The sequence below is a fragment of the Nipponia nippon genome, unplaced genomic scaffold, assembly GCF_047370975.1.
Source record: "Nipponia nippon isolate SJK-2023a ecotype South Korea unplaced genomic scaffold, ASM4737097v1 scaffold_3, whole genome shotgun sequence".
In the NCBI taxonomy this organism is placed as follows: domain Eukaryota; kingdom Metazoa; phylum Chordata; class Aves; order Pelecaniformes; family Threskiornithidae; genus Nipponia; species Nipponia nippon.
Window position 1 is genome coordinate 116,122,277 of NW_028262347.1, and position 20,428 is coordinate 116,142,704.

Sequence of the window (20,428 nt, forward strand, 5' to 3'; positions counted from 1 at the left end):
ATACTGCCTAATAGCTATCTATATCCCAGCTATAAACAGCAAAGTACCAGACTCAGCAACCAAAACGTACAGAAAAACCCTCAAGACAGGTTTCACGCTTGAGTAGACAGAGGTACATACCTACTGCTGTCCACACCTATTTTCCTTATCTGTCCCCAGGCATGGAACATACAGGTTTCTTCCTAACCCTCTGATTAGCATTCATTTTTGGATTTATCTAACAATGATTACACTCTAATGCATGACAACATGTCAGTACTTCAGACAAAAAGCAAGCAGTAGTAACTCCAAAAGAGGAGAATGCTTAATATTGAGTTCTATCAAGTGAATAGTACCTGTGGTTACACATATTAAAAATGGAAGCATGTAGCAAAAGCTATGCAGCAAGATTAGAGTGAAGCAGTGGCCATTAACAAATACACCAGAAGCAGCTCTGGCCTCATTTGAAACTGGAGAGCTGCAAGAAGAAAGCAGCCAAATATGTAACTCTCTTCCATGTGTTCTTTAAATTTTGTTGCTTCCTCCTGGGCACCAAGGTTTGTTTCCTGTGCACAAAAAAAGTTTGGGAAGCAAAGGTATGCTGAGTCAGCTGCCCCCTGGTCCTCACGTTTTCTTTACATTGTACGGCTCTGGCAGATTGCACCACACAGCGACTCCAGTGCATCCCTGAATCTGCAAACTGGCAGTTACTGTACTCCTCGTAGCAGAGGAGGTTTACAATAATTTTGAGACCGATGCAAAGGAATCAAAGAATGACAAAAGATCTGGACTACTAAATCCTGTAGAGTAGAAAGTCAACATCCATGTAGCTATGCTACAATTTGAAAGGGCTCCAATAATAAAATGAATACCCATTTATTTATTTATGCACAATAGTAAAATAAATCCCCATTCTATGATTCTATGATTTTACAAGACAGTATAAAATATGTGTCTTTCCTAGTAGGTTGAATAGTACAATGAAATTACACACAGAGTCATTCATGGCATCACAGGATGACTATACGCAAATGTCTGATGCTTATAAATGTAAGAATGAAGTAGTATCAGTCCTGGATTTGTTAAATTGTTACAAGCCTTCAGTAACAGCATATATTTAGAACAAGACTCAACTACGAAGCATAAACTACCTACAGCTGAAGTGAAGTACAAGAAACAAAGCTCATTTAGTATCTCTATCACCTTACCTCTGCCACCAGAAGAATACCGTATTGTATCAGCCTTTCCACAGATTCATGGCAAACTTGATATATCACCTGGCAAGGCTGCACAACAAAAGAAATGCACTCAAAAAATCACGTCCATTATACCTATTATAGCAACACCAGTCCCCCTGAATGTTTTAGATACAGCAGTATTATTCCTTTTAAGCAAGTTATGAAACTTTTACCAGCATAATCCCAATGCACCACTCTTATGTTTAGCTTGGCAGACATTAAAAAATTACAGTGAAATAGGATATTTAAAATTTGTCCAAGTTTTTTGAAGCAATGCATTACTACACTGGTAGAAAACTACATTTAATATTCTCCCCTTTTAATCGCCTCTAACCAAATTTTAGTTTGTTAACAATTCTGGAATAAAATCATCCTAAAACTAAAATCACTGAGACTCATACCAGTCATTTATTTGGAATTTAAAGGAAAGTACACTTTTAAGAAATTCCCTTACGTGTTTTGAAACTGAATAAAAAAAACTAACCTCTTTTACACTGTTCATAATCATGTTGGAAATATTTTCAAAGTTAAAAAAAAAAAAAAATCAATTATTAACTCTGAAAGCAGAAGGATAATATTACTAAAGAACCCCACCATCTGAGCTACATTACTGCCCAGACAAAAATACTAAATTTGGCTTACGCTTCATTTAAAAAGGCACAAGTTAGAAATATGTGTGCAAATTTAAGAACTAATTCAAGAATCTCTAGAATTCTAAGTAACTTCTACACATAAGAAAAAAAAAATCTAGCATTTAACATTGCAAGTATACAGAGTGTCTGAAAACCGAGATAACATCAGCTCTCTTCAGTGTTTTGTAACAAAACAAAAACCAAAGTCAGGCCATGTTTAAAACTGCCACTAAGTACTAGGTGTGGCACACTGTGTCTATTGCACTCCTATGCAAATTAAGAATATCTTTAGAATCTGGAGCCTTAGTTCCCAGTGTAATTTCAATCATCTATGCAAACTCATATGAGTTGGGTATTCTTAAAGACTTGTATTTGTTTAAGTAAAAAAACATTGAAATAGTTTGGGCAGAATGCAGATAAGAGTTGTGATGGTCTAATGACATAAGCAACACAAAATCTGTTAAAAGGCATTAAGAAGCCCGACTTCCAGTTGTGGGAAGCTGACAGAGTGAGAAGCTTTTCTTTCTCAGGAAAGGCCTAAAGCCAGCACAGCAGAAACTCTGCAGCCTCACCCCAGCATCACCCACTTTAGCACTTGCATGAGCACCCAGTACATACTCAGGAAGTATCCCCTAAACCAGACTGACTGATTTTGTAACACCTTGCCAAGAAAACGAGGTAGTGTCAAGAGTGCGGCAAGTTAATTCATGTGTTATCTTAGGCCAAACATCTTTTGGATGAACTGTTCTGATGGAACTATGTTCATTCAAATGTTCAGGCATTTCCTTGAAGCAAATGGGAACAACACTATCTTCCTTTTTCAAACAATGTTCAACCTCTCAATACCCATATCATTCAACTGTATTTACAGTGAACATATCAGAACTGTGACACCTGAAGAAAGCATAAATTCTCTTTAAAGTAACAAAGGCAGTTAAAAGCAGAAAAAAAAATTGACATGCGGACAATTAATGCCACTACTTACCAAAGATACAGTAAATTCATTAGAAAGCAAGTAACACAAGCTGGCAGCTTTTCGGACCAGGTGCTCTTGACTAATCAAACTGGGAGAAGCACCACTGGTACCATTTCTGTACCTCCTACTCTGAACAGCACGGAGACTGCAGGCTAGAGCAGAAACAAACATAAGCTAAGTTTATTTTTCCAAATATAAATATATCCAGGTGATATATCCAAATAGCGAAGGAAACTTAAAACTTTTAGGCCTAGAAATAGACAAAAGCAGTCAAACATTACACATGCAATTGAAGAATAAATACAGAATTCACCACTATTCCATTTGTGTCCAATTAATGTCAGACTGAAACAGTATCTTATGAAAATATTAGTGACCAAAGCACAAGTTTTGCCATGTTGGCTCAAAACTCTGATAGTGCCTTGCCTAAGGCTATTACCAATACATTAATACTTCCAAGAAAGGTAAAGGATTATGAGAAAAATGAGTGAAACATTCTACAAACCAAAACCAAGTTTACTTTAAAATTGTTTTTGTTAGAGTAAACATGGGCTGAAGCAGGGAGGGAAGAAATATATGTCAGTAAATTACATGCAAAATGGGGGGTGGGGGTGGTTGTGCAGATACTTTGACTTCATGGGTCACAAGAAAGTCTTTCCTTGGCAAACCCCAACACATACCAATAATGGCCTCTTTAATAAATACGTGAAGTACTCCATTGCTGTAGAAGTTGAGTTCAAAGACAGCAGGTATCGTTGTGCTGGGAGTGATGAAGAACTCATTGTTTCGGCTAGTGTTTGTGATATTTACACAGTTCCCCAACAAGTGGATGGCATGCATGACAACATCATCTGAGTTCCCTGAAAATCCCAAGTCAAAGTCACGGGCTAAGACCTCCTCCTTCATGGAAAAGAAATCTTCTACCAACCTGGAAAGATCAGTTCCCTGGAAACAAAATCATAATCATAAAGGGAAGCAATTTTTTTTTGCACAGGAGTTTATCCGTAAACCACATAATCTTGTATAGAATCATAGAATCGTTAAGGTTGGAAAGGACCTTTAAGATCATCAAGTCCAGCTGTTAACCTAGCACTGACAAGTCCACCACTAAACCATGTCCCTAAGCACCACATCTACACGGCTTTTAAATACCTCCAGGGATGGGGACTCAGCCACTTCCCTGGGCAGCCTGTTCTAATACCTGACTACTCTTTCAGTGAAGAAATTTTTCCTAATATCCAATCTAAACCTCCCCTGGCACAACTTGAGGCCATTTCCTCTCGTCCTATCACTCGTTACTAGGGAGAAGAAACCAACCCCCACTTCACTACAACCTCCTTTCAGGTAGTTGTAGAGAGCGATAAGGTCTCCCCTCAGCCTCCGCTTCTCCAGGCTAAACAACCCCAGCTCCCTCAGCCGCTCCTCGTAAGGCTTGTGCCCCAGACCCTTCACCAGCGTCGTGGCCCTTCTCTGGACACGCTCCAGCACCTCAATATCCTTCTTGTAGTGAGGGGCCCAAAACTGAACACAATATTTGAGGTGCGGCCTAGCACATAGGTGCGGCCTATGTATACAGCAAACACATAAACAAGCCATTAATTTTCAAAAATCCAAAGCACAACAGTACTATTAGAAAACCATGTTTTCACAGAGATATTGCTAAAATAATCCACAGGTTTTGAATTATAAGCAATTATATTGTAAAGCCATGCAGCTACTTTGAGAATCCAAGTTTTTTGTTTGCTTCTTGGTTTATTTCACAACCTGCAGAGACCTGAGTTGTTCTTTAAGAACATGTTAGAGATATCATATTTCCATTACCTATGCTATAAAATGAATGACCAATTATATGGGAATACTGTAATTAGCAGAACTTCTCTTCAATTGTTTGGGGACCTGAGGAAAAGTTTTTCCTCAAGCACTTCTTTTCCTTGTTTTTTGTCAAGATGGTTTCAGATCACATTGTAAAATGCTTCTTTGATCCCATTATTTTAGGGAATTGGAAAGACTGGGCTCACAGGAATAGCGATACTGTCTTCAAGGAGGACGATTACATATCTGACCAGTATTTTTCAATTTGTTCTCGATTTATGTGCAATAAAAGGTTCAGATTAGAGGCAGAAGGCATTTCATAAAAAATGCTAAACACACTTGTAGGAGAAAAAGAATTTCTTCCATGCCTCATGCACAAGACTTCAGTTAAACATTAGTATCACTTTGCCATCATGGTATAATATTCTAGTACCAAGAAACGGCAAAACCCATTTGAAAATTAACAGAAGAGTTTCTAGGATATTCAACAGCGAATGCACTTAAGATGTAAAAAACAATCTTAATGCAATGAACCAAAAACAATGTATTCTTTTAAAAAAGCATAACTACATTTTGAATTACAAAAATCTATTTCCACGTGAGTATTTATTATCATCCCATCAACAATGGCTTGTCTTCAAGCATCCACTACACTAACTAAAATACTGCACTCAAGATTACCTGAAATCCACTTTAATTTAAATGCATCTTTCTTCTTTTATTAGTATCACACAATAGTAAAATGCATACTATTTTTTTAATTAACAAGGCCAAAGTAATGTTTGGCTATTCAAGCAGCATGGAAGCCTTACCTGCCTGTGTCTGTACAGCAGCAAACAGGCAACGATGTGGGTAGACATCACAGCACAGGACTTGTTAGCAGCTAGACACAAACAAGATAAACTCATTATGCACCTGAGAAGTTCAGAACATCATTCCAACTGAAAGAGTACCCATTATTTAAAAAAAAAAAAAAAAAAAAAAAAAAAAAAAAAAAGTAGTGATACTGGCACAGAACCGTACCTTCTGAATGAAATACAAAGTGTATTATGTATTATATAGTAACAATATTAATCAAATTAAAGTAACTTGAACTAAGAAGGCTGAGTAAAGCATAAATGTCTACTAAGCTAAGTATCATTTTGTAGGCATCTCATACCACAAATCACAGATCTATTGAATGAAGCATACACCACATAAACTATAAAATCTAGCAACACTGGTCCATGCACCTAGATGAGTTTACCTGAGGACTATCTTAAATAATGCCATTAAAACACTGCAATAATTTCTTATATGAAGTGATAAGAAATCAGTGTATCAGTATGACAATCAAACACTTCAGAGTACAGCAAGTTCAGTATACTAGTCCAAGGAATACAAAAGTTACCAAAACAGAATAAAAAGCTTGTACTTAATCAGAGAGTTTATTAAACTTTGAAAAGGAGGGAGGGAGGCAAGGGATGGAGAATTGTCAAGAAAGCATTTGAAGTCATGAAATGATCACCTGAATGGAGGGAATTGGGAAGTATGACATTACCAAACAATAAGTTACTTCATGCAATCAGCAAAACAAAACAGGTAACTGATAGTGATACTATAACACTTACTGAACAAAATATGCTCAGCCAAGTTGGATATCAGCTCTCTTCTGAAGGGTTCACTAGTGATATCCCTGGAGTTGGGCAGTGAGGCCTCTGTACCTTCATCGACAGTATCATTAGGTCTGAATACAGAACAAAAATTCACATTATGACATTTAGATTTTGATCAAAATGTAAAATAAACTAGACTGATTTTTTTTAATACACTAACTGAACGACAGCACAAAAAAACCCACTATGCAGTCTGGTAAGGGCACAAAAACGTTATGTGAGACAAGCTCCAAAAAAATTTTAATATCTACCAACTTTTCCAGATTATTTCTTCACACTAAAGAACAATCCAAGAAAAGACCACCAAAAGAAAAATTGCAATACAGAATGTTTACCTTGTCCTATGGCTATTCCTGACTTTGCCATTACATCATTTGCATCCCACAGCTCTTTTCCCTTCAATGAATATGGACAACAGTAGATTAAGCAAATCTGCCTTAAAAGGTAGTTTCCAGCCCAGCCCAGCCTCTCTACAAACTAGAAATGGCCTTTCTGTATGGACCTAAAACTTTCTAAAGATAAATGACTGACTTTGTCTCTTCTAGGACCACACAAGTTTGTACAAGTCAAGCTAAGACCTCAGCTAAAATGGACATCTGTGTAACAAATGCAGATCTAGGCCTTGAGCACAGTTTTGCATTTCTGAGTGACAGTCACCTCCTTGAGCAAGGGGTACTCACTCACAAGTCCTATTTGCTTTGGAATTATACCAAAACCCACCTGAAATGTTTGTGAGGTTTAAAACCAAATCTTTCATTTTTCATTGTGTGTCATTTTTTCCCCTAAGTTATTCTCTAAAATTTAAAATTAAACCAACAGAGGTCACTAAAATTTAAAAAAGAAAAAAAAAGCCTTCTCAAGCTTATTTAAACAGATCTCCCCAGAAAAAATGCAACTCTCATAATAAATTGCACAGTTACAATCGTCTATGTTTTTAGTTTTTCTATACACAATTGTATCACCTTTGGGGAGTTCAAGCACTGCTTGGAATGTAATGCAGAACACTAAAAAGACAAACAAACCAACCAACCCCTATCTGTTCTCCCTTTCCCCAACACGCAAAAAATCTCTACCTCGATGGAAGTATAGCTGGTAACAAAGCTTGTTCCAAAGAAAGAGGAGCAGGCACAGGTTTTTGGCTTTGGCTGTTTACATATTCCTGTTAAGAGAAGATTTGTTATTTTTTGTACTTTTTCCACCTTATTCCTGCATTCAGCTGATAATATTGTTATATGAAAACGGCAATTACTCAAAAGTGCAACAGTGATTAAAAATAGCTCACACTAAAAGAGCAGTAGTAAGGTCACAGAATTTAAAGGTTTGCAACATTTTATTCACTTTTGATTTTATTTTATGAAAAGGCAAACTTTCCACAGCAAGGAATCAGTACTTCATAAAAAATATTGCAACAATAACAACACATAACCCCTGTCAGCATCCTGCTGGGAAAACTCCTTTGAGACTAGCTTCTCCATCATTAAATTAATGAGAACTGCCTTCATTAACATGAATGAGAGCGAAGTCTAACACCCTTTCAGAACCAACACGGAGACCGTAATTATTGCTTGCTGCTGCTTTCCTCAAATGCCAGGATAGGGAACTTCTCCATAGGTAAACACCAGTGTAGCAACTCCAGTTGCAAGACCCCCTCGCAGTGCCCCAAACTAAAGCACCCAGGAAGGAGGCAGGGTACCGCATGCTGGGAATTCTTGAATTCCAAATTTCTCAAAAGCCAAACACCTCTCCTTACAGGTTAGCATTTACATTACTCTGTTTTCAGGACACTCTGTTCTTTCAGTTTCTATAAAGACTGATGTGGGAAACTAAAGAGCCACTTAACCTGCTGGTCAGGAGAACAGTTCCCTCCCAGGAAAGCTGCTTGAAAGACTTTCACAGCCAGCTCACTCTCTTCTGCTTCTAAGCCTCTGCTCACAGAACTGCAGATGCCCAGAATTAACCCCCAAAGCTCCTCTCCTTTAGAAAAACCTGCAGTGACAATAACTACATCAATTTAAAAATACAGTTACACTTCTGCAAATCTTGCTTAAGGCATACTTAAACAATTTATGCCATTTATTGCCTTTCTGGAGTACAAAAATAAATACACATACAAATGACACCCGACAGAGGTTGCTAGGAAGGTATACAGTGATCAGCATTTCACTAGATTAAGAGGACAGATAACCTTCTTTTCCTTACACTGATCCAAGAACAATTGTTAACTCCCTACCAAGAACAGCCTGGAACTGACCCAAGCCTTCTCCTTTGGAAGTGAATTAATACGTTTCCCTACTATGCTAATTATAATGCAGTGCAGACAGTCACAGTAATTTCATGCTGCGGTAATTGAACCCTCCAAAGCTCTCCAACCTACTGCTTTTCTGGGAGAAGTAGGGCAGAAAGAAGAACACCTAATTAATTTGAATAATGTTCTAGTAGGTTGTTGTTACAGTAGTTAATCTTATTAAAGTCACACTAAAAATAAGGCATACTGTAGCCGAACACAGATTAGTGAAACGCAGATAAATTAAGTATAGTATTAGCGGATTCTGCAAAGAGATCAGAGAAAATTTAAAAAGTGAAGGCAGCTAGTACTGCACCACCCCATTCCCTGAGAAACTACACAACAGTATTTGGTGAATTACTATAGAGTAATAACTGTAAACTAATAATAAACTGTCATGTTCAAAGAATATGCAGATTTTTGTGATCTATGATCCATAATACTTTTATAGCTACTAATTTGCTCAGCAGTTTTAAATATCCAGCGAGATGAATGCCATTCCTCAACAACAGTGTAAACCATTCAATTACTCAAACTGCAGAACAGTATTCAGTTTCCTTCAACTCCAAATGTCTTGACAACTTAAACATGGTACAAGGATAATTTTAAAGACTGTTTGTTGAAACAAACCAAACCAAGAACCCCAATGAGAATACTTACACCATTTCAAACCTAACACAACCCTTTATATCAATTCTGAGACTATTTCAGCTTAACACAAATGTGTCCGAAGACTCATGCCGTCAGCAAACCAGGGATACTTTTGTCCCACTTGAATGGACTTCAGTAGATAATGCTAGTGATGATAACCCACAAAGAGAAAAATCAAAATAAATGCGTCCCACTATTGAAATACCAAAAATGTCAAACCTTCAAAAGGATCTGCAAAATATCAAACTTACTTTTAAGGAAAATGGTTGCGCAAAATCTACTCTGACACACCCATAATTCTTCCGCAGCATTCTGAAGACTCCTCTAGCTATACTCCAAAGACTTTCATTCTTCTTAGGCTTGCCCTGGAAAACATGGGTGGTTATTTTGTTGTTTTTCCAATTTGCAATTAAAAGGTTATGTTTAAAATTAAAATGCATGCAACAGCAGACAAAACAAGACCTAATCTTTTGACGCACCTTATAACTTTAAGTAAATCTAGAGAACTATTGCTTTCCATATATATCCACTTGACCACATAATTTGTTATGTCATAGATTTGCATTTAGAAGTATGTCACCCATACCTCAGCACTCCCTGTCAAAGAGGTTTTGTGATTCATGGCTCTATGCTCTTCAACATTACCACCACGTACATGTGACAGAGGACTACTAGCACATAATTTAACTACGTAACACATTTTCCTGCACATAAACAGAAAACCCCCTAGGCAAAACAAGTGGTTCAATTGCTCTTACCAGCTGTTCACTGTTATAGTGACCTTCAATTATGCGATCATAGGAGATTCCCACAGGTATAATTAGGACATCAGGAGTAGCATTTGAGAAGAGAGCATCCACAACCACAGATAAAAGGCCTGCTCTAGCTCCAGATGTCTTTCCACTTCGAGACCGTGTGCCTTCCAAGAATATTTCTAAAAACTGCTGCTGTCTCAACAATTCTTCTATGTGCTGAATACAAAAGGATTGGAAAAGAGGAAAAACCAAATATCTAATTATACTGGCAAATTCACATTTGAAATACATTGTCACCAACCATTTCCTTTTAAAAACATTGGAAGATCATGAGTTGGCATAAATACTTGCGAAAAAACCAAAAGCAATAATTAATGCTTGACACAAACCCAGACCAAACTGCAGCTGAACTTGCGTGAATATACAAGCAGTATAATGCCATTTGTTCAAGAACAGCATCTCTAGCAACAGTTGATCTAGCTGATTTGCATACGTATCTCCTTTTGGTTCCTCAGTACATCCCATCTTCCAAGATGCAAACAGAGCTACTATACTGAATGGCACAAAGGATTACATCAACCCATCGTAAACAGAGACTTCCATTAAGTTAACAGAATCATTGTAGATATGCCCCAGTACAAAAGAAATGAGAGAAACAAGGCTTAAGTTTAACATTAATTCAGACAGTATTAATTCCACTTTCTTTAATAAGGATTATGCAAGATGAAAATTTGCTCATCCTCAAAGGTGCTGGGCATTCAATTCTCTTTTATTCTACACATCCAAGACTTCATACAAAAATGTAGCCTTTTTTTGCAGCATGAAACCTAAGACAAATTCAAAGTAGTAAAAAACATCCCCAGACTGACTGAACTCGCTTTTGCACTTGCCACTTGATTGAAATGCTTCCTACAGAAACAAAAACAAGAAATACATACCACGTAGAGCAAAGCTCTGTAGAGAAAGTCCTTACGACCATCAGGACTCTGATCTAGCTTTCGACGAATGAAAAATCCTCCTAGCTTGCGGATCAATGTGCTATATAAAGAAGAATTAAACTCATTGATTTTAGTTTGCAGGAAACTACTACATGTTCAGTACAAAATTCCTAGGATGCAACAGGAACTGAAAGTACTGAAATTCTCAAAGACTAAAATGTATTACACTATTTACACATGATGGGACCACACAAATATTCCTCTGTTTAACTCATGAAACAGGCTTCTCTACACTGTCTTTCCATTTCACTCCCTTGACAGACTACTTACCCTCTGCAGTGACCCCAACCGGGAGACTACTGTACATTGCGATGTTGGTGAACCATGTAATGGTTAACCTGAGCTGGCCGCAGTATGTGCTGTGCTGCATGGCCTTCGTGCCGGTGTCGTGCTGCACATGCCCCTTGGCTGCAGGATCCGCTCAGCCAGCTCATTTTAACAGAGCAGCCTGCAAGCAGCTCCCACTTGGCACCAGCAATTATGCCACCTGCGTGGCCTTGCCTTTATCTAACAGTGCAGCAAGAAGTTCTCATGAGAACATCCTTTCTACTTGACAGAAGAAATGATGAATAGAGTTGTTTTCTTGTAAGAAAATCCTATACTAGCTCGAATGACCAAAATGTGGTAACCCTTTCTGTGGGCAGGGTCCTCATGGTGTGCCGCATACACATTGGAGGCCTGCTGGATGCTGCACAACTCGGGGTTCTCAGCAACTAAAGGGATGTTAGATCACCTATGCTAGTCTCTCTTTCTTTATACTGCTAGCCCTAATAAACAGCATTTTAATTGATACTTTGAATGCCTTTCTTACTGGGATCATCACAGACCAGCACTGGTGCAAAACACCCTCTAAGTCAAGGTATCCCCCTTCTTTCCTCACCGCTTCCAGCAAGATCCAGCGGCTTTTCAGAAATCAATTATCCCCAAATTCTGTCTCACTGGCAAAATACTACCTAAAAGACCTTCTTATGTTCTTCAGCCACCAGAAATATAATTTAAACTGGAGTACTTGCCCGGAAAGTACTATTCACTCAGTACTGTCGCTGCCTATTAGCCAGCTCATTAACCTTCATGAAGACGACCAGAACATACACACTTCTTCACATACTTACCTTTCCTTAGTCACCTACCCACTTTGAGAGTCCTAGAAGAAGGGAGTATCTTTCCTTACTCTACTTAGGTTATGACAGAATTTCTCAGGATTTTTATGCTCTCTCTCTGAGCATATAATAGGAACCAAAGAAATTCTACACAATGGCCCAATAATACTCAGATTATCTTAAACCTGGACATAAGATATAGTGTGCAATAGGTCACCCGATGATCACCTGACCTCAGTCTTTTTCAAATAAGAAGAGGTTATTACCTGAAGATGGGGATGTTCAGATTGTTCCCTGCAGCAATGTAGGGTGCTTTGATGTTATGGCAGAAAAGAATGAATGTAAGGAGCAGGTAGTCAATGTGGGATTTGTGAACAGGCAAGAAGATAAGAGGCAAATTCATCTATGATGGAGAAAGAAGGAAAAAAAGAGAGAAGACAGTTGGTAAGAACTGCGGAATATTACTCCTCTTCTAAAAACCATCACTGAGATTGCTAGCATCATATTATCGGAACTGATGGTATTTTTCAGTTACCATCATTCAGTTTGTTTACTTCTGGTTTTCACTCAGCTGTGACAATGAAAACATTTTAGTCAACTGTACTTCTTAATTTTCACAGACTGTAGTTTTTAGTTGTATGCATAAAACAATGATTAATATTGCCAGTTTCTTCAGACTCACAGTACTGAGACAACAATCAAACAATTAAAGGGATGTGGTCAAATCGCCAGTGTCACCCAAGTACTGCTATTTGTTTCTGTTAGATATCAGCAAGAATCTATGAATAGTGGGGTTCCCAAACACTGTAATCAAAAGACAACAGAAAATATTAGGAACCTTTTTTTTGTTTATTTATCTAATCCATCTTTCTAAGGCAAACCCTGCAAAAAGAATCAATTCCTTTGAGTGTAAAGAAAATGGTAGCGTTTAAGAGTTATTTTGACAAATTTCAATAACTATCGAAGGACTGGGAACAGATTGCTAGTAAGAAACAGGAAAATTTTATTTCTTAAAAGATTTTTATTCCAAATAAGGTAAGAGTGAGAAATCCTAAATAGACCTACTAATTTATTACTGGCTGCCTCAGCACAAAAAAAAGAAATACTGCTGGATGCAGGTTATCCAAGATAATCATTCAGCCCGACAGTTAAAATTTGATCCTGAAACAAAGGTAAAACCAGAGTTCACATAGTATTTTAGGTTACACAACTCAAAGAGCATTGTATTTAATTAAAAACACTATTTCACAGACATAAGACACATCTATCTACAACCTGGTATCATACAGACTTAGCAGAACTCTCCTAAAAAGAGAAAGTGCTGTAAACATTAACAGAAACTACATCAGAAATCTGCCTTACCAGATTCTTCCCCACCCTCCCTTACCTCTGTTGCTGCTTTGACCATTTCTATTTGACCTCTGTGGATCTGAATATTCCAGAAAAAGCTGTTAAACAACTTCAGTAACACCCAGCCAGTCAACCTGAAGGAAGAACAAACACAACTCAGAAAGTTTCATTCATTGCTGCCTCCATTTTATATTGCTTCTATATGACTAAAGACAAAGCCATAAAATCTGATTACATCATATTCAAACAAAATTACTATAAAATCCAATTGCTTAACAAGTTTTTGCCTATCAGCTAAGCCATGGTTAGTAACCACATTTCAGTCTCCTGCAATTATGACACAAAACTTGTTATTGTCAACCTCACTGAAGGCTGTTCAAAGGGCAGAGACCACTTTACATACGGGGCAAGTTAATGGAGGTCCAATAATCAGTTATAATAACTAAGCTAGTTAGGTGACACGTTAGGTGACAACATGTATCTGGTCTTGTGGGAGAATTTAATATAGTTACAAAAAAATACAGGGTTTGCATCACAAAAGTCTAGGAACGTGACACAGACATTCATCCTGAGTAGTAAAGGTAGACACCACAGTAGAAGATTTTATCTAAGGTCAGATTCTCTCCGAGATATTTATAACTACAGGTTATGATACTCAATGGGCTACTGGAAAAAAGATGTTTCACAGTCTAAGATGCTGCAGCTAGCTGCTCTTGCCCATATCAGCCTGAAACAACAAAGGATACTAATATTGGTCTAAGCATTAGCACCAAGCCTAGTTTCAGGAGGAAAAAAAAAAAAAAGGTCTGTATTTAATCTTATCATAAGATTTGTCCCTTGAAAAGGTAGAGGGTTTCTGTTGCATCTGAAAATTAAGAATAACTACCATTTCAATAGTTAACATTAGAAAAGGGATTTTTATTAATGTATTATTTTTTAGAATAATTATTCATTATTTATGAATAATGTGCTACAAGCTCTGCTGGTATAATACAAAGAGAGCTTGGCCATCCTTCTACCTATTGACAATACTGATGAGCCATTTTTCTTACCTGATCAAAGCAGGTGACACATTTGCTACCATTTCCTGGAGAATTTTCCTAGCTTTTTTCTTCACTTTGTTGATAGCTTTAGGATCCGTCTGAGCAAAACTACCCGGAGCACTTGGTTCAGAAGCTTCATCTATAATGGCCTTCTGGACTCTAACATTAAAAAGTAAAACTTATGAGACAGTCCAACAACAGAAGAGTTCAAGACACAGACAACAACTGCTGGGAATGAGCTATATATTACTACAGAAGTAACTTGCAGGCATGAAAGAACATGCACACTGAAGTATTGTGTACTCCAAATGCATTAAATTTAATTCAGTAGTTTTCTAAGCTCTGATGAAATAGGTGGATGATGGATGAACACGCTCGAAGTTGACCACCTAAAACTGTATGTACGCAGTTCACAGGTACTGATATTAAGTGATCGCCAATTTTCAGAAACGTTTAATAAGGTTAGAAATGCAGAAAGAACAACTGAAATCTCCTCTTTGCTAATATTTTCTTTTTCCTGCCATAGAAATTTCACTTACCTCATTACACAGATTTATGCAGTTGCTATTTTGCACTTCTGCGATATCTTTCCCTTTGAATTCTCAGTTTTACAAAGTGTAGCTAAATTTTATAAGGCCTATTTTCCCCATTTAAAACATAACTAAGAGCGATTAAGTGGTTTAACACACCGTAGCTGTGGCACAACACGGTCTGCCTTACTTTTCAAAAGCAACACTATCATCTCCAGATGGGACTCGAACATTAAAAATTCAGGAGACTTAGGAATGTTAACACAGGCAATGTGTGGCCTCTGACAGAAGCAGACTGAAGGAGCAGGCATGCGGTTGAATTTCTTTGTGTCCAGGGAAAACTGATACGTTAATAGTTAATCAGGGGCAAAATGTGCCATTTAAAATGCCGTATATGAAACAGAAAACAAGCTCCACAAAATAAAGGGTGGGTATTTTATCTGATAGCCTTTTTCCAGTTTTGCCTCATGCTCTTGGTGTACGCTCAGGGTACTCTGAAATGCTGCTTTCCTATTAGTTCTGAAACACTGACAATTTCTGATGACTGCAGTATGACTTCAGTGGTAATGATTTACATGAATTAGATAAACAAACGTTTGAAGAGCTCCCATGTAACAATTTTATTTTTCTGTGTACTGTCTGCTGTCCACCCACTATGCATCATTCATCTGGAGATTTATAATTCTTAATCTCCCCTCTTTTATTATTCAAACAGAAATTGCAAGCTACAGTCCTGAAGGGCTGTGCTGAAGATACTGTATCTTCTAATGTTTTAAATAGGCAGGTTTTGAAAATCAGACATTTCCAAATTCTTAAATTGTATTATAGCGTATCAGTCATACAAAAAATAGTTTATTTTGCATTGTCTTACCTGCTGTTATTCAGCACATTCTCTGTCAGATTCTTGGCAAACATACCCTTATGAACATCCCTCTCTTGCACAAAAAGGACATAACAAAGGCGTCTTGCAAGCCACCCTCTGTACCTACAAAAATATCAAGGGTATTTGAGTGTTACCCTCAAAATATTTCACTGCCAAAAAAATTAATTCTAAAAATACCTAAAAATACAAGTAAGAAGCAAAAGAAAGTTTTATGAAGGGCTGCCTAAAAGCTTCTGTATCTTCTAGTAAATTGTCAATCTGTTAACGTTACAGATGAAATAACTGATGTGTAGCACAAAATATCTGAGACAACTGAAGTTTGCGTTACTTCGATTCAGTGCGATACTGGCCTTAAAACATCCATAGTATTACAGGAGAGTAGCTACAAACCAGCATATACATTTTGTCGGTCTGCTGGAACCGCCTCCCCAGCTCAGCGAGGACAAAACAAGATGTAGTGCCCATTTCCAATTCAGTGACTTTCCACGGAGGAATGTAAATGCCCAGCTAAGAGGTTTGTCAACTTCTTCAAGAAACACTGAGCCCTCTTGAGAAGGCTGCTCACATTGTATGCACAGGGTAAACTCTCACAGGCACTTTTGAAAATACGTCCGCGTTCGCCACTGACACTAAAAACACTTTTTTGGTAACCTTTTCTTCCTTTCCAGTGTTTTTAAACACCCAGTCCTATGTACCTCCTATGTACCTTCTCCTTACAAAGTTTTAACAGAAGTAGAACCACTAAATAATCAGTAAATCTCTCTACCATTCAAGCATTTAAGTAAGGCAACTTAGCTTATGTGGTCAGTCTCTGCCTTTTAAATTAACCCTGTCCGCTGCTCTCTGGATCCTACAAGCACGTTACTTTGAACAGTTTTCCTAACATCACAGAACATGCCTGTGACACGGGAAGGGACAAAATCCAGTCCCCAGCAGTGACTATTCATTACTGTTTTCTCTCCTCACAGTTCCCTACCTCACTCACCAGCTCAGGACTGGACAAACTACCACACATGCGGGTCACTCCACAAACCAGAGCTGGGATCCCTGAACAGCAGAGCGGATGTGACGGGGCAGAACTAACAGCTGGAAGAAGAAATTAAACTCTGGCCATTCCTAAGACTGGAGCACTCGGTATTATTCAAAAACCCTGTCCTGAGGATAATGCAATGCATCACTGATGCTCCAGCAAGTGTGCCAAACAGAACTGGGGGTGGCAATACTCATGCTGGTTTCCATGCTGGAGTACCGCCAAGGTCTCACTCCTTGTTACCACCCGAGTTACTGATCTTGGCTGTTAAACCTTCCTACCATGTTTTGGTAAATTTATACACGTGTTAAAACCAGCTAGGAAAGATGAGAAGGGACTTTTACACTGTAAAAGGCCAAACCACCCGAGCGCACAGGCCACTTGCACTATAATTAAGATGAGTGCACATGGACAGGCCATCGGCACAGTCTGACACATAATGGTTATACAAATATTCAGACCATCTCAAAGGACAAAGAATTTTGCTATTCATGCTGTCAGGGAAGTAGACTGGTGACTCTGTTCTAATTGCTTTTCCATTTTTCCCTTCCCATCAGAGTTTGAGAGCCTTATTGATCTTTCTAAAAAGCAAAGTTAAGGATATGCTTCTTTCTGACAACAGTTTTGGTAACTATGAACATATCATCACAAAAGCATGCAGCTATTGCAGGGATCTGTCAAGGTATAAAAGCTGCTACATTCATTTTACAGCTTAGATAGGACATAGTATAATTAGAAAAAAATCTGTTTTCTAATCGTGTAGCAATGATAGAAGACAAAAACCACAAGAATAGAGGCAGTCAAGATATATTATAAAACTAACATATTCACACCTCAGAAAAAAGCCATGGTAATGTCTCAATACAAGTACAGTACGGTAGCAGTTAAAGAGAATCCTTCTTGCTTTCTAAGGCCAAGAAACTGTGACTGTGTAACCCCATGGGACCTCAGAACTTCATTAAAACTGTCAATTGTCAGACTATAATGACATTCTGAGCTAAAGGCATTTTATTTCAGAATAATTCATTAACCCATATTTTGTTGCCCTTGTATCTCTAATTTAAGTAACTCTGAGCATTCAAAACCATTCAAGCATTAGACTTTTGAAACTAATTTAAAAAAAAAAAAGTTAAAATTAAACACTATTTCTGTTATTTTTCCGTATTCTAAACTACAAGCTCAACTCTTAAAAAAACATAATTAATTCAAATTGAAGAAAGAACAGACTCTAACATTAGCTTCCTCCCTCTCAAGCACAGCACAATGCTGCCTTTCTTCTACTCAGACACTTTGGCTCATTTCTTTCAGGCTGTTGGCCTCTCTTTGTTTGCTCTGACTCTACAACAAACACTGCAGGATCTGCTTATGCTAATGATTACTGTAAAAACCTTAGGAAGCATTATTAACTTTCCAAAGAACAGAATAAAGATTTTTGTGTACTTCCAGTGTCTTCATCCGAGAACACAAGATATATTTCCAATAACATAAAGATACATCATCATTTTTAGGTCATATAACCATCCTTCAGGAGCTGCACTCTGCCACTGAGGCAGAGGAGAGACAGTCTAGCAAGACATGTTCAGATTTAATTATCATTACTGATAATAGTCAATGCCTAATTGCGAGTCAGATCTGCTCAGTAAATTAAAATGCAGCCCGAAGTCATTCTTAAGCATGAGAATAAAACAGCTCGTCTCAGCATTATGCTATGGATGCTGCCATTTGCACTAAAGGAGAAAGGATTTAAACATGCTGTGTTTTTTGTGAAACAGGTTTGACCCTTACATTCCTTGCCTATAACCCTAAAGGACTTTGCCCAGCTCCCAGATACATACAGCCGGATTTAACAAGTACATTACCTTCCTGAAGTCAGCATCAATTCCTGCATTTTAGGACAGCAATACTCACTCAGTCCGAACTATCCTAGAAATTTCCCTGCCATAAGATCAGAACATACTGCATTTTAAAAGCAAAAAAAAAAAAATTTGCTACATTACCCTGTATGTGTTTCATTGATATATATGACATTACGTAGACCCAAAGAAGGAATACTAGCATTGAAGAAGTTATCCTGTAAAAACAAGAAAGAAAAAAAAACAAGAGATTGGTGGACTATTTTGCTACATAAGAATAGTTGTGTCTTTACATTCATCACAGCATTTAAGATAATGCAATGGTTTTCACCTCTATTATAAAACAAAAGCCAAAGCAGAGAAGTGCTGAACTTGCTTATGAAGTACACACAAACTGTTCTGAAATGAAAATGAAATTCACAAAGTCACTATTCCCAACTCCAATACTTTCAAAGTATTCTCTAGGCTTCACTGCATACAGAAATGGTTGTATTGGTTGTATTCTTCAAGCCAGAATATTTTATCATATTATGATGTAATATAAACCAGGACGTGTCACAATACAGAACTCGTCTTTGAGACAGAACTTTATTAAGCCACTTTATTATTGGGATGAGTTTGGGAGCAGTTCCACTTTGGATAAAGAAATATTCCCTGGCAGGAAGACCTAAACTTTTATCTTCTATAATCCTAGTAAGTACCTTGACCAAAAGGCTGGTTTCTTTCTGCACAAATAATGTTTAATTATAAAACTGGTACCACGTCAGCAGTGAATTACAGGTAAAACCACTGGTACTGTGCATGTCAAGGAAGGCAAAAACAGGGCAGTGGAGGAGAAAGATGGTTACCAGCAACACCATAGCTGCAGAGCAGCCTCACTACCAATTTTGCAATGGGAGTCAGATAAGAGTCTCATTTGTTTGTATTTTGTTTAGGACACACCATTTGCCACAAATTAAAATATGCGAGTGTCCTATGTCATTTGCAAATCAGGTAGAAATTACATGCTACAGTGGGACTACAGAGTCTTTCGCTCCACATTAAAGCATAACTGCATAGTACATACAATCACCAAGTTGTTGCTCTAGGTTCTTAAGAGGAAACTTCAAGGTAATACTAATTTCTTTGACAATTCACTGGTAATTTTTTGCAGATCTTAAATGATCTTAGATGAAATGTTCTGGCAAAGAGAAGTGAAATGACTTGTTCTTGGTCTCCCAAAAAATCAGCAACAAAGTTAAGTACCACTGAACGCCCAAGTCCACTCCAGTGCTCTAACTGTTAGGTTATAACCTTGCTCTGTGAAATTCATCCTCCAGCTGTAATGCCACACGTTACCTTTTTCTTATTTAACTTTTCCCCAATCCTATGTCAAGATGCGGTTCTGTGAGACCAAGCGAGCTGATACAGCATCTCCCTGCTGCTGCGCGAGAGAAGCCCAGCTCCCACCACCACATTCTACCCTTTCCCACTAAGCACTATCCCCCACCTCCTAACTTACCCCACCTCTAGCATTCATCACACCCCTTAACGAGCCAACTTCATTGAGGCAGGGTAGAAGACTAAGACAGCCAGACTAAATGAATAAATAAAGCAGGCAGTTTTCTGCTTGGTTAGTGAACTTGATCGGCCCCCAGGAGAGCAGGAAGGAACAGGGAG

General features: G+C 37.9%; 1 protein-coding gene across 7 annotated transcripts in view; it reads right to left on the minus strand.

Moving 5' to 3' along the window:
- GPAM (glycerol-3-phosphate acyltransferase, mitochondrial) overlaps positions 1–20,428 on the minus strand; it is a 93,974-nt gene that overhangs the window by 7,686 nt on the left and 65,860 nt on the right. For all 7 annotated transcript variants that reach the window (XM_087764534.1, XM_087764539.1, XM_087764536.1 and 4 more), the window contains 14 exons: positions 18,914–18,987; positions 15,875–15,988; positions 14,483–14,632; positions 13,468–13,564; positions 12,347–12,483; positions 10,921–11,020; positions 9,986–10,198; positions 9,479–9,592; positions 7,366–7,451; positions 6,248–6,363; positions 5,450–5,520; positions 3,506–3,770; positions 2,835–2,977; positions 1,188–1,265 (listed from right to left, as the gene is read on the minus strand). In XM_087764534.1, coding sequence (XP_087620660.1) covers positions 1,188–1,265; positions 2,835–2,977; positions 3,506–3,770; positions 5,450–5,520; positions 6,248–6,363; positions 7,366–7,451; positions 9,479–9,592; positions 9,986–10,198; positions 10,921–11,020; positions 12,347–12,483; positions 13,468–13,564; positions 14,483–14,632; positions 15,875–15,988; positions 18,914–18,987 — 1,758 coding nt within the window. The remainder of the gene's footprint in view (positions 1–1,187; positions 1,266–2,834; positions 2,978–3,505; positions 3,771–5,449; positions 5,521–6,247; positions 6,364–7,365; positions 7,452–9,478; positions 9,593–9,985; positions 10,199–10,920; positions 11,021–12,346; positions 12,484–13,467; positions 13,565–14,482; positions 14,633–15,874; positions 15,989–18,913; positions 18,988–20,428) is intronic.